This window comes from Cannabis sativa, chromosome 3 (genome assembly GCF_029168945.1).
Source record: "Cannabis sativa cultivar Pink pepper isolate KNU-18-1 chromosome 3, ASM2916894v1, whole genome shotgun sequence".
In the NCBI taxonomy this organism is placed as follows: Eukaryota; Viridiplantae; Streptophyta; class Magnoliopsida; order Rosales; family Cannabaceae; genus Cannabis; species Cannabis sativa.
Genome location: NC_083603.1, coordinates 61193285 through 61204346, shown reverse-complemented (window position 1 = coordinate 61204346; position 11062 = coordinate 61193285). Strand labels below are relative to the sequence as shown.

The window sequence follows — 11062 nt, the reverse complement described above, 5'->3', positions numbered from 1 at the left end:
TCAAACCCATTTTCGATTTTTTTCTGAACTGGGGAAGGAGATGAGGATGAATGAGTGATGGCCATTTTATAAAGAAATTTGAAACAAGAATAAATTGAGAGGGAAAAAAACTTGAGGAATCGTGGGTTGAGTGGGAGTTGAAATTTTTTGGAAGAACAAAAAATGAGAGGGAAAAAATCGTGATGAATAATGGGTAGTTATGCTTCAACAATGGAAGTTATTGATCTTCTAAACAAAAAAAAACTGAAAGAAAATCGAAAATCAAATGAAAAGAAAAGGAAAAAAGAGAGGGAAGAGAGTGAGAGTTGATTGATGTGTGATGGGGATGACAAACGTGTCTGTGCATGAGAATGATGTGTAAGTGGTATTATTGTAATAAAACAAAGATGGTAAGTAAAAATGTTGATGTAGGCGTGTAGGGGTAAAACAGTAATAAAATGTGTAAAAACAGATTTTTGGTGTAAAAATTTCTTTTAAAAATGCTTAGTATTGAAACATTTTAGACAAAAAAAAGTGTTAAAAATATTGTGAAAATAAAATAAAATAAAGCTTCAATGAAAAAAAATAAATAAAAGAAGAGAGACTTCTCCAAAAAGAAGAAGAAGAACAAAAAAAGAATCCCTTTTTTACTTCTCTCGTTTTCTCGCACCCACCACCCTCAACCTGACGATTGCGAACACCCACTGACGCGCTCTCACTCTCACGAACACCCAACATAGCTTCCTATCGAAAGGAAAAGGGAAAGGTTTCTCTCTTTCCTTTCTTTTCTCTATATATCCAGATTCTCACATGTCTCTTCTTCCCCCCAACTTCCGTGCCCTAATCTCCTCTTTCTTATCATCTACATATTTTATTGAATTTCCAAAATCAAACCCCCGTTCCTAAATTTCCATACTTGTAACTCTGCACTCAATCCTGGCCTTTTGTTGTATACGAGTACGTAAGTATCTGCTGCAATGGCGATTATTGGGGACGCCCTTCGCCAGGCGTTTATGCCGAAGCCGGAGTACGAAAGCCTCAAGGAAGAAGACAGAGTCTGGGGCAAGCTTCAGAGACCTTTATTGGTGGCTTTCGTGGCTCTTGTTTGTGTCGTTGTTATGGTATGTGTAGTTATTACATTAAAGATGGTTTTTCCGTCTGACCCCGCGAGGAGACCATTCTGCGGTGACCGGGGGATACAGCCACTGCCGATCAACGTTAAAGGAGGGGATTCTGATCCCTATCCTCATGCTTTCTATCTAACGGATCAGGAAACTGTGGACTATTTCTGGATGGTTTGCTTCGTTCCTACTATGATCACTTTTTTGCTAACCGTTGTGTATCTGATATCGGGTAAGAACTAAGAAGTACTTTTAATCTTTGTTATATTATCTAGATTTGAACTTCTTGATTCAATGCTATGAAAATTTCAAAGAATTTAGTATGTGAAATTTATTGGTTAAGTTTTAGAATTTTAAAAAGTTGAGTTTGTGAATGGTTGGTAGTTGATAATATGTAGTGAATAAGTAGGAAAATGTTTGAAGGTTTTATTTTTTTTTTCATAAACAATGATTTGAATACTCAAAACATTATTTTTAATCTTAAGTTTAATTTCAGATATATTTCTCGATTTAGCTTTTAAAAACTCCCAAACGATCAGTTATATGCGGGTACCTACATTTTTAGTTATGGTGGTTTCCTGCTATAGTGTTGTAAATATTAAAAATTTTTGATGGTTGATGATTTAAGGGATTTTCTTTGCCTAGATTTATCCAGGCAAAGTAAAATGGAATTATATTTTATTATGGGGACTTAGTTGGATAATATTGCATGGCTGATGTACATAATAAGAAGTTTATGTAGTGAAAGCTTTGTATGTACCTTGGTATCTGGCTTGTACATTTGCTTCTTATACGTAAACATTTGAGATTAGGAATTGATAGGCTGTAGTGGAAGATACAGATTGTTGGTCTAGGTGGAAGGATGTACAGGTTGTAGCCTCTCTTTTTTTTTTTTTTTCTACGTAGACAGGGAGATGGCAATTAGATATTCACGTAAGACATTGATTCTCAAGAAACTAAAGCATTTTGTTCCAAACTTAGTATGCAATCAAGAAACTTTAGGTTGTTGTTCTGACTTGCACGTATTTTGCAAAGAACTAAAGTATAATTTAATGATATGATCTCGACTGAAGTCATAGTTTACTGCATTGCATTAAGCATAGCTTGTATAAGTTGGCTCTTGCTGAAAATAAGAAGGGAGCTGTTAGTATGTTAATTTATTAATGATAATTTTGGTTTTTTCTTTCTTCAATGAAGTTAGTCTGCAGCTGAAGGACATTAATTATCACCGATTTAAATTACCAATTCATAATGGGTTCTCTTATTTATTTTTCACTATGTGTATGTCAAAATACTATCTTGTTTTCATGCGCTCATTATGATTCTGCAGGTATTGCTGTTGCTTATTCTTCTCCGATGAGACATGTTTGCTTAAAGGTTGTTGAAAATAGCTATTGTGCCTCAAAACGAGGTATTTTCCCTCACTTTGAATTCATTTGTTTTATCGTTGTTTGTTGAACGCTAATTTGTTGTAATAGCGTGTTGCCTTTTCAATCATTATTTATTTACTTTGTATTTTTCTGATTCCAGTCATGGGGTATATGTCAAGTTAGATTGTATTCACGATTTTTGAATTGTTTATGCTCTTACATTTTGCTAGCTTTATTTTAGGCTGTTGGTTTGTTGTTTTAATATAATAGCCTATATAGAGTGTTAGGAGGATCACTGAAAATATTTATGTATACCCTTTTATCATGGTTTGTTCTCTCAGAAAATAGATGGAATTAAATTTAATACGCATATAAAAAATAAATTAATCTTGCATTGGTCACCCATTTTGAAATGGAATATCCATTTCACCAAGAAACAGTTGGAGAAAGGTGAATCCTCCATGTTTTTGGAATAAGATATTGTAGACTGAAATTTCGAGCATCAAGGACAAGGGTTCTTTTCATGATTCAAGGCAAGAGATGGCTCGACAGCTACATGTCCAGTTGCAAGAATCACTCCAAGAAACGGTACAACAACAATTTAAGACTTTCTTGGAACTTTAACAAAATCAAGAATGGTCCAAGAAAGCAAGGTAGAAGGGTCTGGAGCTGCTGGGACCGGGGAGAAGGTTGAAATTCAAGGGGCTACGACAGCTTCGACACCACAAACCAGCGCTAATATCTCAGAACCACGGCAGGTTACCACGGGATTGTCACCAATGACAGAATTTCGATTGAATCACACTCCGGGCAGGGGGTATTTTGACAAGGATTGACAGGAGACTTGTTATCTCCATGAGAATCGGCTTAAGAAACTCAAAATGCCCACTTTTGATGTGGATAATCCGGATGGGTGGATATTACAAGCAGAACAATTTTTCACTTGCAATGGGTATGAGGAGGGCGAAAAAATTGAAGTCGCGCTCATTTTTTGTTCGAGTGATGCTCTTCTTTGGTACTAATATGAGAGTCATAAGCGAGATATTCTGAGATGGGGAGAGTTGAAACGGTTACTTCTCAAACATTTGAGAAACACACAATTGTGTTTGCTCCACGAACAGTTCGCATTAGTTAAGCAAGAAGGAACAAATATAATAGGGACTTTTATTCGCTTGTTGGCTCCTTTTAATAATGTCCCCTTAGAAATTCAGATGAGCACTTATCATAAAGGGCTGAAACCCTTCATTCGAGCAGAACTAAAAGTGCAAAGGCCGCTCAACGTTGACGAAGCTATGGAAATTTCTCAAGATATTGAAGAAAAACTGAGAAAGTTGAGCCATTCAAGCAACGGATAAGTACAACCAGAAGAACACTTTACCCCACTCCTCACACTACTCCCACCACGTTTAAAAATAGCGAAGAACGTGCATCAAGAGAAATAAGGCGCTTAATAGAGGCTCAAATCCAGCAGAAACGTGAAGAAGGCCTTTGTTTTCGTTGTGATGACAAGTGGGCACCGGGCTATAGGTGTAAACAACGTGAAATGAATGTGTTGATCATGTCTGAAGAGGGATGCGACATGCCATCTGACCAAGAACCCGAAGAAGATGAAAACAACACACTAGAACTTGATTCCATTGAAGTGAATACGAAGGTAAAGGTGTCCGTAATTGGTGGCAGGGCTATCCTCAAATAAGACCATGAAATTAAAATGATTGGTAGAAAGTACTAAAATGGTAGTCCTCATTTACCTTGACGCTACACACAGTTTTATTTTCCAAGCATTGGCAACAAGGTTACAACTGTCAGTTACCTAGACGATTGCTTATGGAGTTACTATGGGAAATGGAGAATCAATAAAAACATAAGGGGTATGCAAATAACTACATGTTCATTTCTAAAATGTGGATGTTTGGGAGGATTTTCTACCATTAAAGTTAGGGAGTGTCAACATTATTTTGGGGCTGCAAGGTGAGCCACACTGGGAATGACACACAAAGATTGGAAACTCCAAACAATGAAGTTCCTAATTGAAAATCAGCAAGTCATGATAAGAGGAGACCCATATTTAGGCAGAAATGTAGTCTCCCTAAATACCATGTACAAGTCGTTATGGGCGGCAGAGTGGACTTTTGATGGAGTTGCATTATTGGGAAGAGGCTCCACACACCCCCAATTGTCCATCTTATTTGCAAGACACTCTCCACAAGCATGCCGAAATATTTGACCCACCTAAGGGTTTACCACCCTCATGGCAATATAAACATGCCATCGTCCTCCAACTCGAAATAGACCCCATAAGCCCGACCCGATTATCAAAAAGCTAAAATAGAGAAGATAGTCCAAAACATGCTTACTTTTGGAATCGCCCAACCCAGTTGTTGTAGCCCACATTCCAGTCCTGTGCTCTTGGTGAAGAAGAAGGATGGCTCATGGTGCTTTTGTGTAGTTATCGAGCACTCAATCAAGCCACCAGACTAGATAAGTACCCATCCCCGTCATTGATGAATTAAGGCTGTGATATTTACTAAACTTGACTTAAAACTAGGATATCATCTAATGCTTGTCAAGAAGGAAGATGTGTGTACGACAACTTTTTGAACACATGATGGGGACTACAAATTTTTAGTCATGCCCTTTAGATTGAAAAACGCTCCAGCCACTTTTCAATCCCTCATGAAGGACATATTTCGACTTCTCTTAACGAAATTAGATTGTTGTTCTTTGATGACATTCTCATTTATAGCAAGACGCAACAAGAGCATGCGAACCATCTAAATGAGGTTTTCAGCATTCTTTCTTTGCAGCAGCTCCATGTTAACCTCAAAAAATGTGCTTTTGGACAGCATGACATTGCGTACTTGGGTCACCTCATTTCTTTTAAGGGGGATCAAAGCTATCAGCAGAAAGTTTACAGTCCGGATAGACTAACAAAGCTTAAAATACTTGTTGCAACAAAGGGTCATAGGGTCAGAATACCAAAAGTGGGCTTCCAAGTTGATGGGCTTCGACTTTGACATTTGAGTACAAATGTGGTGCCAGCAACAAGGTCACTGATGCCTTGTCTCGACAGCCATAGCATCAGCTACAACCGCTTTTGGTCACTGCCAAATGGACACTTTGGTCGGAGTTGGAAAAGGAAATGATTGCTGGTCCCTTTTTGACCAGGATCACAACTAATATTCAGCAAGGTCAAATCCACCATGGGTTCACTTTACATCAAGGGGTTTTATATTACAAGAATCACCTAGTTATTACTAAGAAATCTGCCCTTCTTCGTTAGATTTTGCAGGGATTAATACCCCGATTGGGGGACAATCCAGAGAGCTTAAGACATACAAGAAGGTGCAGGTTGTATTATTTTGGGAAGGTATGAAGGCTGATGTGGAATAATGTGTGTGCCAGTGTACAATTTACCAACGAAATAAGTCTCTGAACACTACACCAACCGATCTTTCACAACCCATTTCGTTGCCAACTCAAGTTTGGGATGACCTTACCATGGATTTTATCGAGGGTCTACCTAAGTCGGACAGTTGGAACACCATTCTGGTCGTGGTCAATCACTTATCCAAATATGCCTACTTCATTACACTCCGACATCCCTTCAGCCACCATAGTGACTGAGAGTTTCATGACTGAGATTGTCTGCTTACATGGCCTTTCACATTCCATAATTTCTGATCGTGACTACATTTTCTTAAGTAATTTTTGGAAACACCTATTCAAACTCCAAGGCACTACTCTTTAGCGAAGCACAACTTATCACCCTCAAACAAATGGCCAAACCGAGGTGATCAATCACTGTTTTGAAACTTACCTTCAATGTTTTACATACGAGAACCTAAAACAGTGGTCCAAATGGCTTGCGTGGTCAGAATTTTGGTGATATACTTCTTACTCCTCACTTCAATGCAGTCCACTTAAGGCTCTATATGGTCGAGATCCACCCCCTCTCCTCCCATACAAAAAAGGGACATCCATCGTATTAGATGTGGATTCCTTGTTGGAATCTCGAGATACAATCCTTGATGACCTTTGGATGCACTTGCTACAGGGCCAACAACAAATGCAGAAATATGCAAATGCCAAGTGTCACCATGTGGAGTTTAAGGTGGGAGATTAGGTTTACCTCAAACTTCGTCCCTACCACCCGAAATTTGTGGTTCGACGCACCAATGAGAAGCTTTCTGCTCGATTTTATGGCCCATTTCTTGTCATTCAGCGCATTGGTCAAGTAGCCTACAAGCTCATGCTGCCAAACAACGCCACTATGCATCTAGTGTTTCATGTCTCCCAAGTTACAGCTGACTTGGAGTTGCCGGTTAAACCTGAAAGTGTGCTCCAGCATAAGTCAAACATGACAAACCCTATTGCTAGTGAAGTCCTCATCAATGGAAGACTTTATTTGATCTTGAGGCCACATGGAAGGATTATCGCACCATTAGTGAGCAATTTCCTTCCACCTTGAGGACAAGGTGAAGGTTATTGGGGGTAATGATAGACCACCGGTATGGTTTGTCTACAAGAGGAGAAATTAAAGTGAATCAAAGTCCAGTTGTACTATTGTACTGTGTTAGTTTTATTTTTGGTTAGAATTCTTTATTCTTTAATCTAGGTGGCTTTTATTTTACTGTCGGGCTGATTTGTCTTAATGGGCTTTAATTAGTTTAACTAAATGTCTATAAATATATATAGGGCTCTGGGGTTTAAGCGTTTTGTGGAGAGGTTCACCCTCTCAAAGGGTGAAGATAGGAGAGTGGAGCCTTTCAAACAACTCTTGAATTGTAAATTTTTTCACTATGATTAATAAAATACTTCTTTGAGGGATTCAACTTTGGTGTTGTGTATTGATAGAAATTACTAACTAAGAACATTTTATCAATCTATCTCATCAGCAAGAGGCATATGCCTCAATGATAGCAGATGAGGCATAGCCTCGGATATGTATTTTCATTTTTCACCCTCAAGGTGTACGCCTTGACTGATATTTAACACAAGATTTCTAACTTTGTGCTTTGCATGATTTTTCTAGAGCATTTTTCCTTAGTGTCTTTCATCCCCTAAGTCGGAGTACTGACTTCTTGGAATATTGATTTTTCATCAGCGATTAATGCTTGGTTTGACACCTCACGCAGTTTTTGAGCATTCCAAATTCCTTACCAATTCATCAGTTCATCCTTAAATTTCGCACAACTACAGAAAACAAATACAAATGAGTACACAGTGATTATGAAGATACAGTTGAGTACATAAAATAGTGTTGTGGACATCATATTGACTTGCATTCCATCTCATAATATATGTTTATAAGGCTTAAACTAGTGCATTTTATGTTGGTAGCACTACAGTTCCTCTGCACCTGTAATGATTCAAAGCTACACAATACCATTTAGAGCTGGCATTTGAAGCTTATTCTTTATGTATTTCCTTCTAGTATATACTTTGTATAAACTTTATTAAGTTTTATCTATAGGTGTTGCTGTATTGTCATTTGTTAGCTACTTTGAATTTGATTCCCTGGTTCTGATTATAGTGAATGCTTTACTGGTATTATATGAATTATTTTTGTTGTAGATTCTTGAAATCTCTTATGTTCTTAAATAGAGACCAGTTCAAGTTTGGTTGTGGTGCATTGCATAGGATTTGGTTGATGATTGCTTAGATTATAATAGTTATTAAGAAAGGGTTATTTTTGTTCAATGTGTTTTGGTCTTCAGATTCAGTTTTACCAGTCACAAATTTGTTTCTGTTGTATTTTCAGATTGTCTGCCAATCAGAGCCAGTTTTTAAAACTCAAAAAACTGGTAACAGACAATGCACCCAATCATATTTTCATAATATGTATTAAGGCTCTAAATCCAAATTTATATTTCAGAATCATATTTTTAAAAGAGTACAGTTATGTAATCTCGAACCAATCAGGTGCAAAAAGATTTTAAATATTTTGCAGCTATTTGGTAGATGACCCATTGTAATTTTTCTCTATCTTATGATGCACCTTGTTGTGCTATTGTTCCTAGATTAGATATAAACACTGAAAACTAGGCTCATCAGGTCTTCAATACACTTATTCTGCAAGTCTTCACCTGGTTCACTTCATATCTTTTCTGATAAAAAGTTCTGAATGTTGGTCGTAAGTTGTTTCATCATTTTGAGTTGATCAATTAAGATGTAACATTGTGAATTTAAAAATAGACTTACCACTCAATGCCAAAAGGCAACTGCAAATAAGTGGTATTTGAAATTCTGGTTTTTGCTATGTGCAGGTGGGGTCCGCTGTTTGTCCATTTTAAATGCAATTTTTGCAATTGTATTTGGTCTTCTTGCTTTGTTTCTTGGTTCAAGCCTCCTGACACTGGGGAATAACTGCTCCAAACCCCTCTTTTGGTGCTATGAGTTTGCATCTTGGGGTTTGGTTATTCTGTATGGGGGAACTGCCTTTTTTTTGAGAAGGAAAGCAGCTGACAATGGAGATTCCAGTCAAAACCACGGTCTTGAGATGTTTGTAGCTAATCCCTTTGAAGTCACACCAGGTGTTGAAAGACGGGTTAGTGAAGGATTTAAGGCATGGATGGGGTCATCCTACTTATCCTCTGACGACGACGAAGATGAACCTGACCATGAGGCCTCTCCCTTAACACGTACCAACTCAAACAGGCAGACAGTCTAAACATGACTGGCCTTGGCCTTGGATGAGAATGCTTAGGTTTTTTTTTTTTTAAAAAAAAAAGAAAAGTAAAATGTATATATTTACCGTTTAATTGACAAAAGGTACTCCAGAGGAACGCCAGGGCTCGATTGCTCTCCATTCATGTAAGCCGCAAGTTATACATGTTCTTTTGTGGTAATCTTTTGTAGCTTCTAAATAATGATTCTACATTTTTGGTTTTGGGGAAAGGGGTGAAATGCAAGTCGCTTTTGCCTGTTTATCCATGTTAAAACCCTCAAACAATGTTAAAACATTCCTGTTAATAGAAATTGTGTTCAAAAGCCAGACAGATGCACCTCGGTTGTGTATAGTCTTTTTTTTTTTTGAAATTGGGGAAGGGGGAGTCAAATGAAACGCTATGCCTACGAGTAAATGTATGCTCTCTTTTGTTATAGAGATTTAGCCTCAATGTATCAATTTTTTGGTCTTGTTGTTGTTGCTTCATTGCCATTTTGGGGAATGATTAGGCAGTGGCTTATTCACGAGTGTTTGTAGTGGACTGTCTTTGGTTTCTTTCTTTAATGGGACTTTTTGATCTACCCAGAAAAAAAAGTTACTCTGATGGTAAAAGGATATCTATACCAAAAATGTCCCAAAGTGTCATTGGACATAATAAATACACCATATTATTAAAAAAAAATATAAATTTAAATAATTTTTTAAAATTTATTTTATGTTAATTTGAATACTTATTTTGATTTTATTTTCATAAATTTAAATATAAATGCCGTATTATTAATTCCAATTAATTTCCAAAACAATACCCTATTATAATATAGACGTTTCCTTTTCCAAAAAAAAAAAAAAAGTTAGAAATGTGTGGAGTATTATAAGCAAGTTACAAAAGAAGAAACAGAATGAAATAATATATATAATTAAGGTAATTATGTTAATTTGGTTGTTAAGGTATTGTTTAGAGGGTTGTATAAATATATACATATATATAGAAAAAAAAATGGTAGAGAAGGAGGCTTTCAGTTTCTTTCTTGTCTCTTTTTTCTCTTAAAAAATGGACACAAACATACAACAGGTTCATAAACTCCAGGCGATTATTTCTCCGCTCACATTCATGTACTTCTCATTTCCTCTTTTCTTCATACCTTTGTAAGTATGATTAATTATTTTATTGTAATATATATATATATATAAATGTATGTGTATGTTTATATAATCTCGTAATATACACATAAATGTGCAAGTATACATATAAAAGTATATAAAACATAATCTTGATTTGCATTTTGTTCATTTGATACATATCAGTATGTTACATGACATGATTGTGTTTTATTGTTTTGACACATATTATGGATAAATATTATTTTATGTAATGTTATTAAATGAGTACTTGTTTGTTTGACTAGGAAGAAACCATACGTATATTTAAAAATAAAAAATATATACGGTGAAATTCAAAATAAATAATGACAAAGAATGAAGAAAAGATGAAGAAAAAAAAAGGAAAGATAAAGAAGGGCGAAATTTGTATTTTTCTTTTATTAGCCTTATTTATCTTTAATTACTACTTTCTTAATTTATAACCAATTTCTTACTGCTAAAATACCCGGATCTTGAATCAACTAGATCAAACGATACAAAAATGAAATAACTAATATTATGTAGTATATTTCCTGAATTCATTATTATTTGCTATTTTTTTGGTTTTTATTTTGGTAGTAACTATCAAGAATGAAAAAAAGCTAGTTAGCTATTTTACTCTTAGTTGAATCTGTTAGAAAGTTAGACAGTAAGATTACATAGTTACTAGTTTGTAACTAATTCATGCCGTGCTGGTAGACCCAGTATTGTACAATAATTGATTCAATACACAGAATTTAGTTCATTACTTCTCCTTTTATTTTCTAATATGGTATTAGAGC

At 36.0% G+C, this 11062-nt stretch overlaps 1 protein-coding gene across 1 annotated transcript; it reads left to right on the top strand.

Annotated features, from left to right (window-relative positions):
* The first annotated feature begins 575 nt into the window (after positions 1–575).
* Positions 576–9467, top strand: LOC115709926 (uncharacterized). The gene is made up of 3 exons (XM_030638189.2): positions 576–1332; positions 2431–2511; positions 8740–9467. Exons 1-3 carry the CDS (start codon positions 957–959, stop codon positions 9141–9143), a joined length of 861 nt encoding a protein of 286 aa, XP_030494049.2. The 5' UTR covers positions 576–956; the 3' UTR covers positions 9144–9467.
* Positions 9468–11062: the final 1595 nt, after the last annotated feature.

Coding starts and splice junctions, on each gene's coding strand:
- LOC115709926 (XM_030638189.2), top strand. CDS start 957: ATGGCGATTATTGGGGACGCCCTTCGCCAGGCGTTTATGCCGAAGCCG. Junction 1,333..2,430: donor CGTTGTGTATCTGATATCGG/GTAAGAACTAAG, acceptor ATGATTCTGCAG/GTATTGCTGTTGCTTATTCT. Junction 2,512..8,739: donor CTATTGTGCCTCAAAACGAG/GTATTTTCCCTC, acceptor TGCTATGTGCAG/GTGGGGTCCGCTGTTTGTCC.